Source organism: Chenopodium quinoa, unplaced genomic scaffold (assembly GCF_001683475.1).
Source record: "Chenopodium quinoa cultivar QQ74 unplaced genomic scaffold, ASM168347v1, whole genome shotgun sequence".
In the NCBI taxonomy this organism is placed as follows: Eukaryota; Viridiplantae; Streptophyta; class Magnoliopsida; order Caryophyllales; family Amaranthaceae; genus Chenopodium; species Chenopodium quinoa.
The window spans coordinates 827,213-848,604 of NW_018743066.1; the positions used below are offsets into that span (position 1 = coordinate 827,213).

The 21,392-nt window shown below is 35.8% G+C and overlaps 4 protein-coding genes across 5 annotated transcripts; 3 read left to right on the forward strand and 1 right to left on the reverse strand.

Moving 5' to 3' along the window:
- Positions 1-1,627: 1,627 nt before the first annotated feature.
- On the reverse strand, positions 1,628-4,272 carry LOC110731137 (sperm-associated antigen 1-like). Its single transcript, XM_021910971.1, has 6 exons — positions 4,264-4,272; positions 3,136-3,204; positions 2,409-3,019; positions 2,172-2,347; positions 1,777-1,973; positions 1,628-1,687 (listed from the first exon to the last, which is right to left on the reverse strand). Exons 1-6 carry the CDS (start codon positions 4,270-4,272, stop codon positions 1,628-1,630), a joined length of 1,122 nt encoding a protein of 373 aa, XP_021766663.1.
- An 821-nt stretch (positions 4,273-5,093) lies between these two features.
- Positions 5,094-8,269, forward strand: LOC110731252. Its single transcript, XM_021911095.1, has 3 exons — positions 5,094-5,336; positions 7,389-7,613; positions 7,711-8,269. Exons 1-3 carry the CDS (start codon positions 5,181-5,183, stop codon positions 7,924-7,926), a joined length of 597 nt encoding a protein of 198 aa, XP_021766787.1. The 5' UTR covers positions 5,094-5,180; the 3' UTR covers positions 7,927-8,269.
- A 399-nt stretch (positions 8,270-8,668) lies between these two features.
- Positions 8,669-12,677, forward strand: LOC110731253 (rho GDP-dissociation inhibitor 1-like). The gene is made up of 5 exons (XM_021911097.1): positions 8,669-9,722; positions 9,893-9,959; positions 10,712-10,930; positions 11,017-11,141; positions 12,034-12,677. The coding sequence occupies exons 1-5, from the start codon at positions 9,489-9,491 to the stop codon at positions 12,100-12,102; spliced, it is 714 nt and encodes a 237-aa protein (XP_021766789.1). The 5' UTR covers positions 8,669-9,488; the 3' UTR covers positions 12,103-12,677.
- Positions 12,678-13,793: 1,116 nt separating this feature from the next.
- LOC110731254 (U4/U6.U5 tri-snRNP-associated protein 2-like) lies at positions 13,794-21,369 on the forward strand. Of its 2 annotated transcripts, none has more exons than XM_021911099.1 (10): positions 13,794-14,056; positions 14,304-14,762; positions 15,790-16,034; positions 16,211-16,295; positions 16,418-16,603; positions 16,691-16,861; positions 16,942-17,136; positions 18,471-18,642; positions 19,187-19,358; positions 20,820-21,369. In XM_021911099.1, the coding sequence occupies exons 2-10, from the start codon at positions 14,403-14,405 to the stop codon at positions 20,917-20,919; spliced, it is 1,686 nt and encodes a 561-aa protein (XP_021766791.1). In that variant the 5' UTR covers positions 13,794-14,056; positions 14,304-14,402; the 3' UTR covers positions 20,920-21,369. The 2 variants fall into 2 exon arrangements, with proteins under 2 accessions (XP_021766791.1, XP_021766790.1); XM_021911098.1 differs by having other exon boundaries at positions 13,870-14,056; positions 14,347-14,762.
- The last annotated feature ends 23 nt before the right edge of the window (positions 21,370-21,392 follow it).

The window sequence follows — 21,392 nt, forward strand, 5'->3', positions numbered from 1 at the left end:
CCTTGCTGCTGCCACGATCCACCCACTGAGATTCAACCTTATGTCGCTTCGATTCATCCCTCCCCCCCACCCTATTCCTAAAAAACACCTATATATTGGAAAACAAGGTTAGAGGGGTCCCCTGAGATTTAACCCTATATTGCTTCGATTCATCCCCTCCCCCACCCTATTCCCTAAAAAACACCTATGTTTTGGAAAACGAGGTTAGTGGTGCATGTTATATGCCAAAAAATGCTAAGTATGGGATGTAGACAAGTCACAAGCCTATGTGTTGGGTTGTTGGATGGTGCAAGGGGGCTTGCCGCATGTGCACCCAAGGGCAATGCATACAAACAATCATTTGAGGGTATGTCGTCTTTGCCTTAAGACATGATAATTAAGGATGAATGAGATGGTTCCGGACACTATTAACCTCCCAAGTCCATTTGGGAACCCATGGAAGTACTCAGATGCATAATCTCACTAAGTGAAAAAATGATGTACAAAAGTCAAATCTGAAGGTTATAATACATGAAAACAGAGCAATTTAGAAGGTGTCGGGACCTAGTGTCAGAAATTCACGAAAGTCTACAACATGCATCCCGGGGTCATATAATGTTGTTTGGACCCATATACGACCATTAGTCGGCTACATAAAGGCCCCCTGAAAACTTATAGCCAATACAAGAGGCGTGTACAAAAAGGGGAAAATTGGATGCTTAAGGCAAATTGGATGGTTCCACCCACCCAATTGGACTCCCGAAGGGTATTAGGGTCTATATGAAGCTTTTTGGTAATTTTTGTTTTCAGGTAAAAAAAGGTCGAAAATTTGCAAAATTGAAGGCTATAATTCACACTTTTTAGGCAATTTTGAAGGTTTTGGGGCCCGGTGTCAGAAAATCTCGAGATACTTGGGGATACATCCCAGGGTCATATAATGTCATTTGGAACCATATATGATCATTATATGGTGTCATAATGTCCATGGTGGCCTTGAGTTTATGAAATCGGTGCAAGTCGTAAAAGGGTAAATTGACATATTAAAGGCATATTGGATGGTTTTACCCACCCAAATAGACTCTTGAGGTGTATTAGTGTACGTGGAAAGCATCTCAGTAAAATATGTTTTCAGGTCCAAAGAAGTGAAAAATTGTCCAAAATTGAAGGCTATATACACGATTTCAGGTCAATTTTTGACATTTTTTCAAAAAATGAACTGAATATGTGGGATGACTCTTGGTGTCATATAAGGTGGTTTGAGATCATAAGACACCTATAAACATGTCTATAAAGTACTAAGAATGAGTTTTGTTTCCATTTTGATGATGGGGAAATTTTGAAATATAATGCTGTCATAATATAGTGATTTGACAATAGTGATGTCATAAGAATGTAACTATGGGTAATTCTACTATTATTACCACTATTCTCGATCCAAAACAACCAAACCTCAAAAAACAAGTAATAAGGGTAATATGGGATGTACCAAAGTGTCAAAAACTCATCCTCTCATCATTCCAAACCTTTTCCTCATCTTCAGGATTGTTTCGACAACTTTTCCCATTTTTCCAATTACCATATTTTCCTAAATTAATCATAAACTAAAGTACACACTAGAACATTAGGGGTAGAACCATATAACAACTTTCTATTCGGAAGCCATAGGAGTTCGGTAGGATAAGACGCTTTCCTTTTTGAGCCACTCATCCTGCAAAACAAAGGGTTAGTAAAGATAGAAGAAGTTAAACTTCTTAGAGATTGACTTTTCCTTCTAGCTCTGGAACGACAAATAGAAACCAATAACTTCAAATTCTGAGAAGAGGGGTTGTTGGGGCTTGCAGCAGACTTCAACGGGGAGTAGACTGGAGCAACTGGAAGGGGCACCGAAGTACTTTCACTCGATGACACTTGATCAACCATACCTGTGGTCGGATCATCTTGTGCCAAATTTGGAGTTGCTTCACACCTATCATGCCCTTTCACAGGGGGGGTGACTAATCTCCATTGTGTAAAAACTTCTTAAGTTTCAACACAATCCATCTTCTTTGGAGGATCGAGTACTTGGATTCTAATAAAATCCTTCCTCGAAGAGCAATAGTGGTGTAGTGTTCGTCCTTTAGAAATCGCTCCATACATTGTTGGAGTGAGATGCAAATAGGAATCAATATGTTTTCGGTTACAAAACCGATAACTTGACCCTGTAAGATTTGGGTTTTTTGTTTCCGAAGTTGACTTCGGATCAGAATTGTTATCAATAATGTTGGGCCTTCGATCTTGATCGATAGGGTTAACTTTACCCTCCTCCGAATTCAAAGATTTTCCAGCAACATCCTTTTCCTTTTTGGTGACATCTTTTACACCAATACACCTACGAACACAACCATCTCCACTACCATCTCTTTCCTTTCTTTTCCCTTTTTTTCCCTAACTTCCTCTTTTCTTCTTCTTTCCCAATTATAGCATAATCTCTAAACATTTTATCCTCTCTTGTAACTGCAAGTGCCTCATTAACAAAATCTGAGGACCAACCCAATAAAGATATCACCTCATTGAGTTTTTGTTGAAACTCTCTGTTGGTCGGATCAATCCTAATTGCTTGTGCAAGATCCATGAAAGCTAATTCGGGTTTATTGAGCCCTAAATCTGCCACCGCCCTTCTAAAATAAGCTTTCACATTAGAAGTATCATAACACAAAACTGCAGAACACAACTGACCCACCTTGTCAAATTTTTCCTCTTTGACATAACAAGCACCCAAGTTCAAATTAAGAGACACAGCTAGGCTCGAAAAAACTGATTTATCTTCATCATTACCCACCGTAACAAAAGATAATAGCTTGAGTGCAAGAGAGTATTTAGTAAGCGCTAATCCCATATTACACTGTTTGTAGAAGGCATTACCTTCATCTTTCAAACCCCTAACAAATTTCAGAATACCATAAGGATTCTCCAACTTTCCAACTAAAAGCTCTAGTTTATGTGAAGATATATCATCTTTTTCAACATGAGCAATACACAAAATCCCCCTAAGTTCTTCAAACTTATCCATAAAAACTTAAAACTAAGACAAGCTTTAAATACCAAACAACTAGAAACTAAGGTTCAAACTGATAAACAAAGAGAAAACAAGCTTCTCCATAACCAAACAAGACATACCAGAGAGACCATTATAAAGAACACCTTGGCAGAGCCGCAGAACCCTGTCAGATGCGCCGTTAGCAGCACCTACAGCACCCCGAACAACAGTGTATTACAACCAATCACTAGTCCTTCGATCTGGAAAGGTAGAAGATCGAAAAAAGTTCCCCCAAAATCGAAATCTGAAACCCTAACCCTAACTTTTCTTCAAGAAAATTAGAATGTTTGGATAACTAGGAGGAACCGCATTTGAATAGTCGCCTAGGTCGTCAAGAAATGCTCGCCGACGACCTTGGTTGAGCACTGGTGCTCTGGCCGCCGGCGGCAGGGGTGGTTTGAGGGGGCTCTGTTTTTGTTTTTAGAGAGGAGGAGTGTTTTTGTTTTAGAGAGAGAAGCAGCGTTATAATCTGTTTTTCACCCACTCTTGTGGCTCTTTAAACAAACAAAAAAAACACTGTTAAAAAAAAAAACTCGTTTAAGTTTCACACATTGATTCAATGACATCAATTTAATTATAGATTTTTGCAACATTTACTGAATAAACACGTCTTTCATGAAGTAAATTATGATCTTTGTTTGATGAGTTGTGTGTGTTGTGGCTTGGACATGACTAAATTTGGTTTTATGTGCCATTGTGCCCACTAACTATCATGCCAAAATATTCAAAAGGGTAGGTTAGATCCGACCAAAGTCCACATATTGGCGTATACAGTGCTATTTATGCAGAGGAAATACAAGTTAATCAGGCTGAGTTACAAACTTTGTCAATCAAGGGGTAATTTCGTCTTTTCAATGATTTAGTGAGGGGTAAATATGTAAGTGAATCCAGATGTAATTGGGATGGCAAATTGACATGGCAAATATTGACTAACGTTGGGTTAGTCAAGGTCGTAACCCTGCTGTTTGTACTTGATGAACAGAAGACAAAATTTCCTTCACTTTCCCTTTCGAAACTCTAATTCGAACTCCACTGAAAATCAACTTCTTCGAGCAATTCCAATTGAATACAACTAATTCGATCCCAAGATAATTCATAAACTCTGCGATTTTGAGTTTACATTGTAGTGGCTGTGGTTTTACTGAATTTGGAGCCAATTACGTTGCTTGAATTTGAGTCAAGGCGCTGCGGCAGTCCAATTAACTCACCGAATTCATTGATATATGTGGTACGTGGTCGAAGTGCTCGAGTATATGGTTCCCCATTAATTATTTGTTAGTTAAAATTTTTTATTTATTGTTGAACATGAATTTCTCAATCCACTGTTAAAAATGTGTTTTTTTTTTTTTTTGAGAAAGTAAAAAAGTAAATTTAATGACCCCCATGAAGTTTTAAGTCCACTGTGTGTGTTATCAAACTCTCACTAGAAGAATTTAATCCATTTGCTCACAACAAATTATCAATTTAAATCTTCAAAAATGAATTAATATACCTGGGTAAACGACCAAAACAATGGGAGATTGAACTTCTACTCTGTCATCCCTCGAACTGGGAAGGAGTACACCAGTGTTCCAATGAAGATCGAGGTGAGGATCAAGGAGCAACAATAATTTTTTCTACGGAGTAAATTAGCTAGGATTAAATTTTGGGTGTTTCATAAAAGAAAAAAAAGGTAAACGACGTTATTAACGTCTGTTCCTAACGTGTAAATTGGTTCCGTTGCTTTCTTACAATTAACGTCCGTACAAGGCATTATTTAATTATTTCTTCTGACAGATTATGCCCCACAAATGGGATTGATTTACATATTTTGTCAATCAGCCTAATTGACTGGGTGTTCCTCATTTATGCATACACTACAATAAAAAAGTATGACCCAAAGCTAACCACAACCCGACAAGACGACAAACACAATAATACACATACCATTCTATGAGCCAACCCGACCAAGTGTCATCCTTACACGGTTACATTCACAATCGAATTGGATCATTCACTCAATCAACACCAAGCATGAAGCTAAGAGCCTAAGAGGCTAAGAGTCTAAGACTCACCCACCCACTTGAACCAGAAATCCTACAAAGTGAGTGTTGTCCAAAGTGGGAGAAATGAAAAGAAAGCCAAAATGACCCAACTTCTAAACCTTAGCCTTCTTCCCAGCAAAACCCCAGCTTTATCTTCTCTAATTTCCTCATCTCGCCATCAAAATTTTGCTGCTTTGAGTCTTCAATTACGCTGTAATGGCAGATTTTCTTGCCTTTTCTCAGATAATCGAAAGCAGGTAAACTATATTTTCTTCCCCTTTTTTTTGCTGTTGATTTTGTGTTGTTTTGAGATATTATTGTCTGGGCAAATTGTTGAATCTATATGCTATGCTGAAAAAAAATTGTTATACCTTGATAATCTCAATATAGTGGTTGTAATTTGAAATGGGATTTTGCTATACCTTAATATAATGATAGAATTTGGCTGATTTTCTTGCAATTGGATTTTGGGGTCAAGAGTTTTTTTGAATTTTCTGGGAGATAATTACGAAGTACAGTATGTGTTTTCCTTCGATATCTAAGAATCAGTTATTACATATTTATATGATTTTTCTCTATGATGCTTAATTGATAATATTATGATATTGACCTGACTTGCAGTAGCATATAGTGAATTTGCAAGCTCCTCTAATCAATGTCTATAGAAACCCTACTTAATAGATTGATGTAAATACATAATTACTGCATGGTTGAAATGGTGTGGCCGAAAGGTGAAAACTTGTTTTTGTCTAAGGTTGTAACTGCCTTTGTCCTGTGTACTTATATTGTGATAGCTACTGTAACTGTGTGCAAATGAAGGGATGCTGTAAGCCTGTGTGAATAGATGAATTGTTTAAGGGAGGTAGTTTGATTGGAATCTCCCTCATGAATATCCATGGTTCACTCGAGTATGCATTTTTCATGATCAAATTTCAATTTGGCTCAACTATAGGTGTGTGTATGAGTGAAAATTAATTAACAAAAAGATATATATATTTGGTAGTGGAAGTGGGAGAGTTTGGATGAAATTACACACCAGCTCTTTATTGGTACCTTAATATATAACCTATCCAACTAACTGGCGTTGATGACCATTTTATTCATTACTATATATACTTTGGATACCAAAGAACTGGACTTGGTGGCTGAATTCCTCCAAGCTAATGCTTTTTTTTAAGAGTATCCTCTTCCCTTTCTTCCCCTCCTAGGAAACAAAACTGTATCAGTACTTAGAAGCTCTTAAACTGATGAGCCCTAGAGCCTAGTCTGTAGATGTGCAGCATACTGTGAAAACTTCCATTGATGTGGTCCCATGTGGAACAAGAAAAGCATGGAGAAAATCCCTCAATAGGCTTTAGCGACAGTAGTTAATTTTCTTACTATCCATAATAAATTTAAGGCAGTGTCAAAGTGTATTTCACACGGAAACATTGCCCCAAATTTCCTCCAGGGCTCTAACCTACATTAGGTGTTGCCCATATTGGGTTGAATCGCAATTGCAACAAGCAGCATCAAGAATTATTTGTTATTGTTAGAATTGACCCTCAATTAAGATTTGATATGTTGCTTGGTAACTTCTAAGGAACAAACCTTTTCAGAATGAATTATAGTAAATATATGGAGGCTTTCTAAAAGTGACTTGTTTCAGAATTCTCAGGCATGCGTCTCAACATTGATTCATCATGATTATATATTTATATGTTCAGCTTGTTCATGTTCTTTTTATTTGTAGTTTTTGACACTCCGCTATGGGCTGTCTACTTCTTCGTATTACTTGTGTATATACGTGTATAAGATATACTGCTATCTACGTACAAAGTAGCAGTTAGTTGATCTCATTGTTGTTGCTTGAGCTCATTTTCTCTACATATGAGAAGTATACTAATAAGCTTATCCAAAATCACCATGGGCTAAGGTTGTGAGTTGTCCGATTGGATAGGTTAAAAAAATGGGCATAATTTGTTATTTAGTTTCCTGATTAGATGATGGCTTCCCTCCTTTATGTGTACTTGTTTTTTCCGCTGATAATGTATTCTATTTTCGTATCAAAGCTACATAAAGAAAACTTCTAGTTATCTGTAGTATGGAACTTTCTAGGGTGATCTTACAGTAGAGTACTGTCCTTTCATGGCAAAACATCCTTCGGCATATGCCCTTGGAGGATCCAATCTCTCCCTGCAGTATATATTGCTTCTATCAAATTTTGCATTTTTATGCCTATCAAGATCTTAGTGCCATACCCTGCATCTTTTGAATATTTGTGATTGCGTATGCAGGCAATCTAATAGCATTGACTTGGCTTTTTGCAGGAGCAAGCTAGGAAAGCATTAGAAAGTGCACTTGGTGGAAACAAGGAGAAATTTGAAAAATGGGACCAAGAAATTAAGAAGAGAGAAGAAGTTGGCGGAGGAGGAGGTGATGCTGGTGGTGGAGGGTGGTTTGGTTGGGGTGGGCGATTTGGCTGGTCTAATGATGATAACTTTTGGCAAGAAGCACAACAAGCTTGTCTTGCTATATTGGGTCTTCTTGTTTTGGTATAAAAATTTATTTTTCCTTGAGTACAGTTCAACCATCTCTCCTCGTGTTCTTCCTTTCTTATGTTTTTCCACCTTTGTGGACTGCATTGTACAGTACCTTGTAGCTGCCAAAGGAGACCTGCTGCTGGCTGTAATCATCAATCCCCTTCTGTTTGCCTTGCGAAGTACAAAAAACGGCTTCACTTACGTTACATCAATGATAACTGGAAGATCATTTACGGGCAATGATGCACAGTTTGAAGAAATGAAACTGGAGGCAGCCCAAAGTAGTGCTAAAGAAAGAATTACGAAGAAATGGGGATCTGATTAACAATTCTAACTTTCAATGGGAGAGCAAGTAGATGTCTAGAGCCATTTCGGTGCGTAATCTTGCTTGGCATGAAGTGTCTGTATTGCATATATGCATGGCATTTTTGGTCTAATGCCAAATTGTTTGAGATATATTCTATGTATTCATTATGCTTGAGTCATAAGAACTGATTTTCCTACTCTAAAATTTAATTTTGGCACGCTCTTGTGAGAATGTTAATCTAACTAGTGTGTAGACCAAGTTTTTTTTTTTCGTATCAGGATAGAGAGTCGTGATTGATATAAGATTGTATTTCCTTTTAGGTACAACAAGAGAAATAAAAAAGTATGTAGTTATACTTCTATTTTCCTTTCACAAATCATCATAATGATCTGTATGTAGTTAGTTGTGCATTGATTAGGTCTGTGGGGTTCTCTTAATTGTTCATGGGGGAATAAAGGCTTGTTTGCCGTACATACCCCTTACTTGAGGGGATATGCCACCTACCTCCGGTTATCTTGTTATTAATCATTGCAAATTATTAAGTCAACCATTAAGCTTAATGAGCTGCAACAACAGAACTACAAATTCTTGTATAAGATAAGATGGGGTGTAATCAGATTGACCATTTCATATTTCGTAATAATAAATACACAATAATAGTCTAAGCATAAGAAATCGACCCGAAATTGAGAATGACTGTGTATACAAAATGTGTGTTTAGTCATCTAACACGAAGCACCAAAATAAAACTAGTTCAGAGTTAAATTATTCCTCTTAATTTAACCTTTATTCTAGGCAATCTTTATAACAATATTGTTAGACTGTTGATTATAAGGAGCAATGATAAGTTGATCTCCGATATTAGTAAAAATCATACCTTTATATGTTCGACATATCTCACTATCTTAGAGCGTTTTAAATTTTTCGAATTAGGAAAAGATTACATCACATAGTACATTAAAATTGGAAACCTTGAAGATTTGATCATAAATCTAATTAGAAGAATTGAAGATTAGGAGTAACATGTAAAGTGAATAGAGTAGTTAAGATTTAAAAAAAAAGAAATTGTCCTGCTTTAAAAGTGGCCTGCATGATCTTCTCCTGCACTATCTTCTCTCATATTTATTCCTGAATTTCGGATCACCACATGACTAATTCCAACCTTTTTTGCACTTTCTAACTTTCTCTCTCCTCTGTTTTCATTCCTTTCTTGGTGTCTCTACTTTCCCCTAGGCTTATCCTTCTTGGGTTTTTCTCCATTTTTGTTATTTTGCAATTTGCTGCATCTTTTTCTAGGATTCTTTGACCTTGGTCACACTCTTTGTGTGTTTATTTAATATTACCATTAAAAACCCAAGTAAAATATGTTTAAAAAGTATTTACTTTGATTTAGATTTGGTGATTTTTTTGCTCCCTTATTTGTCACACATACCCTTCATTTTATTGGGTTCCTTTCAATTGTAGGGGTTGGTTGGGGAAGCCTTAAAATTCAAAAAAGTTTGTTTCTTTTTCTTTAAAGGTTTTCTCTTGTATTTAAATCTGCTTTTCTGAGAATTTGGTGGTTTGGAAACTCTAAAATCATGGGTTTTGATGAAAATAAGCAAGAAATTTCTGGTGATTCAACTGATGTTCTGAATGTCAAAGAAAAGGAAGAGGGTGTTAGTGTTAATGAGCCTAACAAGGAGAAACTAACTAGGAAATCAAGTGAAGATTCTGTTCTTACTATTGAGGATGATGAAGATGATGATGATGCAGAGAGTAAGATTAATTTGGGTCCACAATGCTCATTGAAAGACCAGTTGGAGAAAGACAAGGTTTTTCCTGTTTTCTGTTTAGTCTTTCCTAAGGCCCGTCGGAATTAGTTGTCACGTTGATAGTGTAATCTAAACTCGTATCACGACAATTAATTCTGACGGAGGTAGTAGCAACAAAGTTTTATTGTTTGTGTGCTTATTTTGTATCTGTCTTGTGCTCATGGCTTTAGGATGATGAAAGTTTGAGGAAATGGAAGGAGCAACTTCTTGGCAGTGTGGACATTAATGCAATTGGAGGTAATGATTTTACCTTTTATATGTGTGTTTCATATATGACTATATGAGTTTCTAGATTGTTATATTATAGTTAAACCTTAGTTAATTATATACAAAAAAAACTTTAGTTTGGGATCTATGTATGATAATTTGTTGATTCAACTTTTTCACATTTTGCCACTCGCAATCATGTTCTTCCCCTACGTTACTCGAATTCTTCATTATTCCCTTGTATATCTCATTACTAGGGTAATTGCACATGCTCATGAGTCATGATCTTTGGAACCTTCAAAATCCTAAAGAGTTGTAGAACCTAGGTCTATCTAAATCATGAACACCTACTAGAGTTCATTTATGTTGAAACTTGAACATATACATTGATACAATTTCAATGTGAGAATAGTTCCATAAAATTGATTTAAGGTAAATTATGTTGGAGAATACGTTGTACAACAATAACTCTGTTGAAAATAAGCTGCTTAATTAGTTTTTTGGTTGTAAGCTCTGCCTTTAGTTATAATCATCATTTTTATATTGCTGATTTTGTAGCTGTAGCCTTTATAGGAGTACGATGTACTATATTTCCGCGTACTTTAAGCCTAATAATCTGTTTTTTTTTCAGTATAATCCATAAGGACGAGTTAGGTTTTCTTTCCATGTCAAAAGAAAAGGGAATATGTAGTTGGAAGTTTACTATTTTTCTTTAGTAGAAACTGGCTGTTTTTCTTACATACTGCTCCATCTGATTTCTTGAGGATCATTTAATAATGCAGAAACTCTTGACCCAGAGGTAAAAATTTTGAGCCTCGCGATAAAATCTCCTGGTAGAGATGATATTTTGCTTCAGATTCCAGAAAATGGAAAGGTGAAGGGCAACTGGTTTACATTGAAAGAAGGTAGCCGCTACAGCCTCCAGTTTGCTTTTCAGGTCAACCATAACATAGTTTCAGGCCTCAAGTACACCAATGCTGTTTGGAAAACTGGAGTTAAAGGTAGATACATTAACTTGTTGGTATTTTTAGTGGATGAACTGGATTCTTTGGTCCTTTTTACCTGAAACTGTGCTATTTTTCAACAGTTGATAGCACGAAAGAAATGCTCGGAACATTTAGCCCTCAAGCAGAACCATATAAGCATGAAATGCCAGAGGAGACCACCCCATCAGGAATTTTTGCTAGAGGATCATATACAGCTAGGACAAGGGTGAGTATCAAACATCCACCTCTTAGGCTGTTATTTAACTACATTACTTAATACGAGTATTGTAGAATCATCAGTAGGCTGAGTTGGTTAGAGATTAGAGGATGGCCAATGTGACAGTGATTGTACTTGGTTAAATACATAATACAATATTTAAACTTGGTTATTAGATTCATTTTAAGCCAAAATCTTTACCATGAATCCATGATAAATAGCATAGAAGTCTATGAAGTAGAAAGGATCCCCAATGTCTTGACTCTCTCGAGTGACCATTAGAAACTTTACCAGCTAATCAGTAAACAATTACTACTTATATCTATCCATCAACTTTTCTTTGAATCTTTTTACTAGCCTTAACCTAAGTGCCCTCAAGCAACGTTAACATAGCTTTGGAACGGAGGGTATACATGATTTGGCCAATTTGATGTTGCCTCGTTCATGGAAACGCCTTGGTAATTCATTTCCAGTCATCAACCTAAATGGAAATTTCCTTCCGTCTTTTTTGTGAGGGTAAGATAGGGAGTAATGGTCATTTTTTGTCACAATCAGGTTATGGGTACATCATACCTAATTGCATATCTTATATTAGGCCAAAAAAATGTTGTGAAACAATTGAATTCATGTATTAATTCAAATATGCAGTTGCTATTCTTTTTTGTCAGACCACATCTGCAACCTGGAACCTGTATTAAACTGACGGACCATGGAATTCAGTTTTGGCTGACATTTTCTTCAATAGCATGCAAAAGTGTCATAGTTGTCAATTATTGTAGTTACTCTTATGTTTTCATTTCAAATTTCAAAAATGCCATACCATACTGATCTTGCACTTGATCAAAAAATCTTGAGCATGAGGTTATGACCATTTAAATATTTTATTTCATTTTCTTGACAGTTTGTTGATGATGACAACAAATGCTATTTGGAGATCAACTACACATTTGATATCCGAAAGGATTGGTAAAACCCTGAGCTAAACATCTATGTTTCGCGGTGACACTTCCCATTGGTTCTTGCTGGTTGGCGATCTTCAAATCTTACGAGTATGTTACTCAAGCAGTTGGAAAGAAGAAATCAACTAAAAGGCAGCTTTAAATCAACAACCTTTCCTGATCACTTGACCTAGACTTTGCTCCACTTTTAATTTCTTTTTTCTTCAGCAATGTCTCCATGTGTGGAACTTACAGTGTAAAGGTTCACATTGTGTTGAAGTTGTTAGTTAAACTGTCAATATGACATTTCTGTTGTTTTGGGAGCATTTTTAATAACTATATGTTGAGAAACTCTTAGTAAATCGTTAGAAGGTCTGAAAAGTTTCGTCTTACATATTTTAACTCGAAACTACCCTTCTATGCAGTCTGAACAATCCCGGATTCCTGCAATTCTGATCCATGTATGATATTTCTAGTCTACTTAAAGTTATCAGCCTCAGAATTGTTTGAGCATTAGCATTGCATTACTATGTTTGTACCAAGGGCTGTTATATAAGCTACTTAAAGCAATTCAGCAAATGTGCACTTATGCTAACTTTTCTTTTCAGAAGCATTCTTTTCTTATGTTTGTCTATTTCTTGTTGCTTATCATTGGTGCCTCTTTTTGCTGTTGGTCGTTATAACTAACATGTCTTCCAAACATTTTTCAAAAGGGTGCCCTATTCTAATAATGTCATGGAATCCTATGCATTATTCTAACAAGCACAGTATAAGCTTTGGCATGTAGGAATTGCTCTCCATATTCCACATGTAGAAGTCACTTTCTATAATGGGCATGGCATATTGTAGTGAAAGGGACCAAGAGTAATAGGTGTAAGTGTGTAACACATTGTGTGGATCAAAAGTCCATTTTCTGAAGTATGAAGTATGTTATTATGGGACGTTATGAGGTTTTCTTTAACCATATATAATCTGATTGAGGAATCCTATACTTTATTCGTATAGTGTATTCTACCATTATTTGAATTTAAATATTAATTGGATTTTTTTTTTTTTTTTGAAAAGGTAAGATACACGTAGAAAATAAAGAACGTCTTCTCAGAAAACTGTATACTAATTTATCTTTGAAAAGGAACTAAGAAAATTTACTACCTATATAAGGGTCGATAACTTAGAGATAATTGTAAGAATGCATGAAGTAAGATGGAACTATGGTAAAAAAAAATCATTCGATCTATGAAGCTTCTTGTAATATACATTATCTAAAAGGATCCAATAGAGAAAAGAGACAAAAATATTAAATCGTGAATCATCAAGAATTTACTTCTTCTCTGACAAATTTGATTAGGAGATCAAATAGCAAAAATTACTTACCTCGTTACTCTATTTCATAAGGCAGCCAAGAGAAATAACAACTCGACTTAGATACTATTGCTAATTTAAATGATATTCTTAGTAGCAAATCATATACTACCTCCGTTTCATATTATTTGCAACGATTAGACATTTTTCCTCTCTACTTTATGTCAAATCGTTGCAAATAATATGTAACGGAGGTAGTACATAGTTTAATTAATTTATTCATGTCTCGATTACATCAGATATTGAATATTTTTTAATCATAGATTAAACTCGCACAATCAAACAATTAAAATCCTTTCAACCACAAACATTTTTTATTTCACGATTGACTGCCTTTTCCGATTAATCTTTTATGGACTATGGTCTATGGACCGTCTTTTCGAGGCTTAAGAGCACTATAAACCCTTGGGTTATGACCCTATGGATTGGACCATAGCCAAAAACATAATTTGGGTTAAAGGAGATTGGATAACTATAATTAGCAATCCAAATTTCATTATTTTTGGGCTATTATCTTCTACTTCGTATTTGGGTGACCTTCAAGTTTTATTCGGTCAGTCTAAATTCTTCGTGTATTGGAATCCAAATCAAAGTTCAATCGAAAACTTCCTCTCAATTTCAAAGGTATTTTCCAGAATTTCAAAGCTCTAGTAACATTATGAGTATAATTTTTTAATTTTGCCCTCATTTGAAGTATTTTCTGTAATTTCCAATAATTTTTGTATTTTTATATAAAGATCCTGTTGATTAACTGTTAAACGCTTTTCTTTCTGGAACTTTAATTTGATAATTTGTTTATCTTTAGCTGAAATTTTCTGGGTTTATTCAATATTTTTGTTTTGTTTTGTTTTCTTCTGTTGTGGAAAATTAGGGTTCTAAGAAGCTAATTTTGGGTGTATAAATTGCACATTTAGGTTTGAAGATTACCCAAATTATCGTTGATTTGAGAACCCAGTATTGAGAATTAACAATGGGAAGTAAGAGAGAAAGAGAAGAGGTGAAGGATAGTGAGGTAAAGAGGCAGAAGATGGAAGAAGACGAGGCGGGGTCGCCAAAAACTCATGCTTTCGAGAACCCACTTCTTCCATTAGCTTCATACGATGATGATGATGAGGAAGAAGAGGAGAGGAGGAGGGATGCGATTCGAAGGCGTGCCGGTGAGGGGAATGGCAAGGAGGAAGCAGGGGTTAATGGTGGTGTGAATGGGGTTGTTGCTGATGATGTTGAGGATGATGAAGATGAGGAGGATTTAGGTTTTCATCAAGCCAAGCGCAATCGGGCCGTTGAGGTCAGGAGGGATTGCCCTTACCTTGATACTGTTAACAGACAGGTACTCTATTACTTGAATTTGATACAAGTTTTTGTTCATTGTTTGTTTGATATATTTTTGAAGCTTTTTGTATTTGATACTGTTGCTGTTTATTGGAATCTGTAGTAAGGAGTTATAATGTGGTTAGAATGATTCTTGATTGAGGTATTGGGAATTGATTACTTGTAAAATTGTAATTGCATGCTGAATTAGAAGGCGGAGCGAATTTGGAAAAATGGCCTCTTTTTGGATTTAGATGCTTCCGTAGGATAATGATGAGCATACATAAGTTTGGGTAGGGAGGGTTTGATTTGGAGATCCACCCTTGGTAATGGGATAGATATCAGGTTGGTCTTGGGAGACACTGGGTGTTCTTCTTTGTTAAATCTCTAGTGTTGTGTAAACTTCTCCAACAAGTGTGCTTTAAAATGGGTCAAAATTTGTGTAGAATTTTGATGTTAGGATGGCTGTGTAATATATAAACATGTACTCTCCATCTATAAGAATTCCCCAGATTTACATTACTCACGTTTACTAATTTGGGATGTCGGTCAAAAGTTTTTCCGAAACTTACTATTGGATTCACTTACTTAACCTTTCGTAAGTACAAAGATGTTCAGAGTGTGAGAATGGCCAACTATTATAAAGGGTCTTTTATTGATATTGTGTCATATTTTTTAATCATGAGGAGTTCAAACGATGTGATAATCATTGACAGACGGAGTAGAATGGTTTTAAATGCTGGAATTTGTGCTGCTGAATTATTGATAGTGGAAGAGGGAGCTAGCTCTTTGGTGCGAACCTTTTAAAGAACTTAGTTATAGTTTTATACCTTCATCTGTTGGGGTTGTTCACTGGATGATGTAAAAACATCTGTTCGTCAAACAGTTTGTGTTGAGTTATTGTGATCATTTATAGATATGTAGTCTGTAAACCTATTTTAACACTAAAGAAAATCGGAAATTAATTTTTGATATTTTAATTTAAAGTACTTTTCGGTTAATCATTATTATATGGGATTCTGATTTAGTGCATTGCTTCCTTGCAGGCTTTAGATTTTGATTTTGAAAAATTTTGCTCAATCTCGTTAACGAACTTGAATGTATATGCATGTCTGGTGTGTGGTAAGTATTACCAAGGAAGAGGCCCCAAGTCTCATGCATATACTCATAGCCTGGAGGCAGGACATCATATCTTCATAAATTTGAAGACTGAGAAGGTTTTTTGCCTACCTGATGGATATGAGATTAATGATCCATCTTTAGACGACATCCGTCATGTTCTAAACCCCAGGTTTGTTTCCATTTTTTCCTTCTATGCATATATTTACATCAATATATGCTGTATGCTTAAACCTTTATGCTGCTACCTGTTATGGTTTCATGTCTTTAATTTTTAGAGTTAAGCTTACCTCAAAGGTGTGATGTAAAGAAGATAACAACATTTTGGCTGATCTTTCTGGTATTCAGGTTTGCCAGGGAACAAGTTGAACAGCTAGATAGAAGCAAGCTGTGGGCAAGAGCTCTTGATGGCTCTGATTACCTGCCTGGATTGGTACGCTTCCGTGACTTACTAAAAAAACCTTTGCCTTGTTCTTCATCTAAGTGGAAATATTATAATTCGTCGTGCTGCTTTACAGCAGATTGGATGACCATTTGAAATTATTCTGTTTTCAGGTAGGACTCAATAACATCAAGGAAACCGATTTTGTTAATGTTACAATTCAAGCGCTTATGCGTGTTACGCCCTTGAGGAACTTCTTCCTGATTCCAGAGAACTACCAGCACTCTAGATCTCCCCTGGTTCATCGTTTTGGGGAGCTTACTCGTAAAATCTGGCATGCAAGAAATTTCAAGGGACAGGTATAAACATGGTTATGTTTGACTTCAGTTGCAAATTTAAATATTTCACCAGTCTATATAGTGTTAAATTTGATTTAATCATTACAGGTGAGTCCCCATGAATTTTTGCAAGCTGTGATGAAAGCAAGTAACAAAAAGTTTCGAATAGGTGCACAATCTGACCCACTTGATTTTGTGACTTGGCTCCTTAACACCCTCCACAAAGATCTCAAAAAAAGCTCAAAGAAAAACACAAGTATCATCCATCAGTGCTTCCAGGTAATGTCTCCATCTATGTAAATATTTGGTATCGTTACATGTAAGTATTTGTGTCTCATTGAAATTGATTAGCACTGCAGGGAGAACTGGAAGTTGTGAAAGAAATGCAGAGTAAAGGTACTGAGAGAAGAGAAGGTGGCGATGATCAAAATGGTGGATCTGAAAACCCTAATGTTGTCAGAGAAACTTCCAAAATGCCATTTCTAATGCTTAGCCTTGATTTGCCACCTCCGCCTCTTTTTAAAGATGTTATGGAGAAAAATATTATCCCTCAGGTACTTGATATTTGGTTGCTCTTTCATTTTCAGATTGCTGAGTGTTTTTGTACTCTGAGTTTATCATTTTATTCACACTTAAGGTACTGCAGCTGTATTTAGGTTTTGGGAAACCGGGAGTGAATGGTATCTGCATGTTGCAATGAGTATAATTTCAAATATTTGCCTGCCTCTGAACATAGTATGTTAGGACCTGTAGTTTCAATTGTTTCGCATTGTTGTGTAGAAACCATTCATATCATAAGGACATTGCTTTCCTTAAAAGTGTTTAAGTAGCCATACATCATTTCTTGCTGTTAGCTGAAAAAGGAACCTCATTATGGAGGTACGATGTTGCATCAATGCCATTACTTGCCTGTATAAAATGTTACTAGTCTCTGCCAATTTTCTTATGTATTCCTTAGATTGTGTCCTTTGATTCTTCTGGGGCTGTTAATCTGTTATAGCAGCAGCTACAAAAGAGAGAAAACATTTGATGTAAGGCAATGAAGAATACATTTGTTTTCCAATGACTTTTCCTTTTCTGTTAATCCTTTTGCTTGCTGGTGACAAAATCTGGAGTCTTGGTTGAATTCGAAGGGCTTTTAGCCCTTTGGCAGTTTTGCCGGTGAGTCACCTTTAGTCCTCTACCAATGCCAAGAGACGATAACGAGAGGCAGATAGAGAAGAATCATAATACAGATTAGAGAGAAAAGGAGAGGACGCAGAGGAGTCAAGATTACAGATGATAGAGATGAAGAAATGTGTTTAGTGAAATTGTGAAACAAAACACATTCCCTTAAACCACTTGTAAATTTTTTTCTCTTTTCCACTTTTGGCTTCATTTTCTGTTATAGAGGAAAAAAAATGGAAAACAACAAACCTACAACAATGCCAAACACCCCCCTGAGGCCCTGAGGTTTCTGGTAGAGAATTTTCTGGTTAGATGTCTCTGCAATAGTCACACCTCTTAGCATTTGAATATGGTTTCTGGTTATAGAGAATTAAGGTTTTGGTAGCAGTTGAAGCAGCTATGCTTTCCTGTGAAGCTGGCTATATCCTCATTACTGAATTGTATTTAAGCACAGATCACAATTTACAGATAATCTGAATGTACTCGTCAATATTTATATCTTGATTTTTAAAAAATGTAACATTGAAAAATCTGTACAAAGATTTTGAGCGCGTGTTTCATATTTTTTTTTTGTTTGGGGGGGGGGGGGGGTTGCTTGTTTTCTAGTTCAGCATCCAGCATGCATGTCTTCTGGCTTCACCATCGATGTTAATTTTTTTTTTTTAATCTTCTTTATTTTCTTGGTAATTTGATGGACTTGGCTTATACATGCTCTTCTTAGGTTCCACTTTTCAACATATTGAAGAAGTTTGATGGTGAGACCATAACAGAAGTTGTGCGTCCTCAAATAGCTAGGATGAGATATCGTGTAACCAAATTGCCACCTTACATCATTATGCACATGCGGCGATTTACGAAAAACAACTTTTTTGTTGAGAAGAATCCCACCCTTGGTAAGTATCGTGCTTCGTGTCATAATTTTTGTGTGCATCAGTGCATGATAGGACTAGTTGTCATTACAAGGTGGGTTTTGGTAATTTCTTCATTGTCCATTTTGTGCTGCTTCAACTTACCTTGTGTTCAACTGAAGCAGTATTTTGTTAACCTTATGCTTCTGCTTTATGTTGGTTGATTAAAAACAAATTTACTTTATTCTGTCTCTTGGTCAGTCTGCTTGGCAAAGTGCACTTGCTTTTTTATTTTTTTATTTTATTTATCTGAATGGTATGTTGACCATATTTAGCTACTAGAAATCTACTATGGATTTATAGTGATCAGATTACGGGACTGATTTCTTTACCTGAGTTTTACTTTATTAGCCCTTATCTTAATTGAACTTATTAGACATAATGAGTGTAAAAATAATTGAGTACAGAGCCTACATCAGCATGTTAATAAGGTTTTTGATGCCCGTGCCCATTTGCAGTGTGATATGTATATGACTCACTAAGTCAGTAGTCATTACCCTAATCTTACTGCTTAAATGTTTCGTTGCAGTTAATTTTCCTGTGAAGAACCTCGAGCTGAAGGATTATATCCCTCTGCCCACACCAAACGATGATGAGAAATTGCGTTCAAAATACGATTTAATTGCAAATATTGTTCATGATGGCAAGCCCAGTGAAGGGTCATACAGAGTCTTTGTTCAAAGGAAGTCAGAGGAACAATGGTAATTTATATGAATTAGCGTGGTGCCTCTTTAGTCTTTACTTATACATGCTTTTGCTATATTAGGACAAGTTTATAGTTGTTAAGTGGCATTGTATTGGACATAATTAACACATTGTCTTAATCTCTCACAAGGCATAGGTTTAAGAATTCACCATTATCTTCTTGAAACAAGTTTATATGTTGCGTATTTAATGAAATGAAACATAAAATATAACCAAAGAGTCTGTTAGACAGATATTAGTGTTAAAGATATGTCAAATCTTTTTTATTTTAAGTAATTATATTGTATAAGGTTAGAGAATTATTTTGTACATAAGATCTGTTTTTTAATAGAATTTTATTCAACCAAAAATAAATAATTTGAGGATACACCAGGAGATGACACGTGTTATTGTTGATGTTTAGTATATACGGATTATATTATTAATAACTTTATTGGTTGAGTATGTATAAGTATAACCCTAAACCCAACCTCACAAAAAACGTGTTTGCTTTTTTCTTTGGCCGCCAAATTACTTCAAAGATTGTGTCTTTTTTTATTTGTTTATCTTCCAATAGTGAATATTTTTTCCCCTTTGACAAGGAAATGAAGTAATGTTATAGACAACCTTCCAAATCGTGTTTGCTTTTGGGCGGGTTGGGGGGGGGGGGCAATTATTGTCCAAATAAAAATTCTGAACTCAAATATATTTTAAAGATTTTCTATTTAGGTTGTGTTTTCTTTACTCGTTGGACCCTAACTTATACTCCAAATGAAGTGATGATATAGACACTGATATTAGCAAAGTCCAAGCATCAACCTTCCAAATCGTGTTTGCTTTTGAGTGGGTGGGGGCAAGCAGTGTCCAAATAAAAATTATGCACTCAATTTTTTTTGAAGATGTTCTATTTAGGAGGGAGGGGGGGGGGGGGGTTGGGAGGCAATTATTGTCCAAATAAAAATTTTGCACTCAAATATATTTTAAAGATTTTCTATTTAGGTTGTGTTTTCTTTACTCGTAGGACCCTAACTTGTACTCCAAATGAAGTGATGATATAGACACTGATATTAGCAAAGTCCAAGCATCAACCTTCCAAATCGTGTTTGCTTTGGAGTGGGTGGGTGGGTGGGGGCAAGCAGTGTCCAAATAAAAATTATGCACTCAATTTTTTTTTTTTTGAAGATGTTCTATTTAGGGTGTGTTTTCTTTACTTGTTGGACCCTAACTTATACTCCCTCCGTCTCTTATTGTTTGCACTATTTAACCTGTAAAAGGGACTGAGAGTCTAGTTCGATGGAGTATGTTAATCCTCCAGTATTCGACCTTTCTACCTTGTTTCTTGTTTACTCCATAGTATTTTGTTGTATTTTTTATTTTCCTTTCATCAATTGTGCAGTTTAAAATAGTCTCGTGCTTTCTGTATAGTCTCATGCTTTCTGGCTCACTTCAGTGCCTTTTTGGATATGTGAATACCCCAGGTATGAGGTGCAGGACTTGCATGTATCAGAAACACTACCTCAGATGGTTGCTCTTTCAGAGGCATACATTCAGGTGTATGAGCTACAGCAGCAACATTGAAAGCCTGGTTTTTGTTTTTCTTTTTCCTGTCTGGCTCAGTTTAAAATGTCACCATTAGTGATTTAGTTCTCATGCTTAACAACAGAGTCATCATCGGTCAAACTTGGAAATGTTGCCATCAAATTTGGTGTTTATTCTGGTTGTACAGAGTATGATGATATACTTCCCATCAACTAGTTCCGTATCTACGAAATATACGTTCAGAAATTGAAAAATGGTAGCTGCAACATTTTACAAGGAAAGAAGTTGTATGTAGGCTCTCGAACGATTTTGTATGTAGGTTTTTTTTTTAATCTTCATACAACTGTATGAGCAGGAAGAGTTGATTTTGTGTTGCTCTTGCTCATCCTAGAATTAAAGCTTTTGGCCCGTGCACCTTCTAATAAAAAAGGAGTGCAATGATGAAGAAAAAAAGAAGCGTGAATCGAGATTTTAAAGCTCTTTTACATCGTTCATGTTTATCGGTGTCCATT

Excerpts from the sequence above, each read along its gene's own strand:
- LOC110731137 (XM_021910971.1), bottom strand. Across the intron at positions 2,348-2,408 it reads AAAGAAGAAGAAAAGAGGAA|GTGTATTGGTGTAAAAGATG; the intron begins GTTAGGGAAAAA and ends TTGTGTTCGTAG. Across the intron at positions 1,688-1,776 it reads CTCAGAATTTGAAGTTATTG|GATGAGTGGCTCAAAAAGGA; the intron begins GTTTCTATTTGT and ends TTTGTTTTGCAG.
- LOC110731252 (XM_021911095.1), top strand. The coding sequence starts at position 5,181 with ATGACCCAACTTCTAAACCTTAGCCTTCTTCCCAGCAAAACCCCAGCT. Across the intron at positions 5,337-7,388 it reads TCTCAGATAATCGAAAGCAG|GAGCAAGCTAGGAAAGCATT; the intron begins GTAAACTATATT and ends GGCTTTTTGCAG. Across the intron at positions 7,614-7,710 it reads TATTGGGTCTTCTTGTTTTG|TACCTTGTAGCTGCCAAAGG; the intron begins GTATAAAAATTT and ends TGCATTGTACAG.
- LOC110731253 (XM_021911097.1), top strand. The coding sequence starts at position 9,489 with ATGGGTTTTGATGAAAATAAGCAAGAAATTTCTGGTGATTCAACTGAT. Across the intron at positions 10,931-11,016 it reads TTGGAAAACTGGAGTTAAAG|TTGATAGCACGAAAGAAATG; the intron begins GTAGATACATTA and ends ATTTTTCAACAG. Across the intron at positions 11,142-12,033 it reads CATATACAGCTAGGACAAGG|TTTGTTGATGATGACAACAA; the intron begins GTGAGTATCAAA and ends TTTTCTTGACAG.
- LOC110731254 (XM_021911099.1), top strand. The coding sequence starts at position 14,403 with ATGGGAAGTAAGAGAGAAAGAGAAGAGGTGAAGGATAGTGAGGTAAAG. Across the intron at positions 16,862-16,941 it reads TCATCCATCAGTGCTTCCAG|GGAGAACTGGAAGTTGTGAA; the intron begins GTAATGTCTCCA and ends TTAGCACTGCAG. Across the intron at positions 18,643-19,186 it reads TGAGAAGAATCCCACCCTTG|TTAATTTTCCTGTGAAGAAC; the intron begins GTAAGTATCGTG and ends GTTTCGTTGCAG.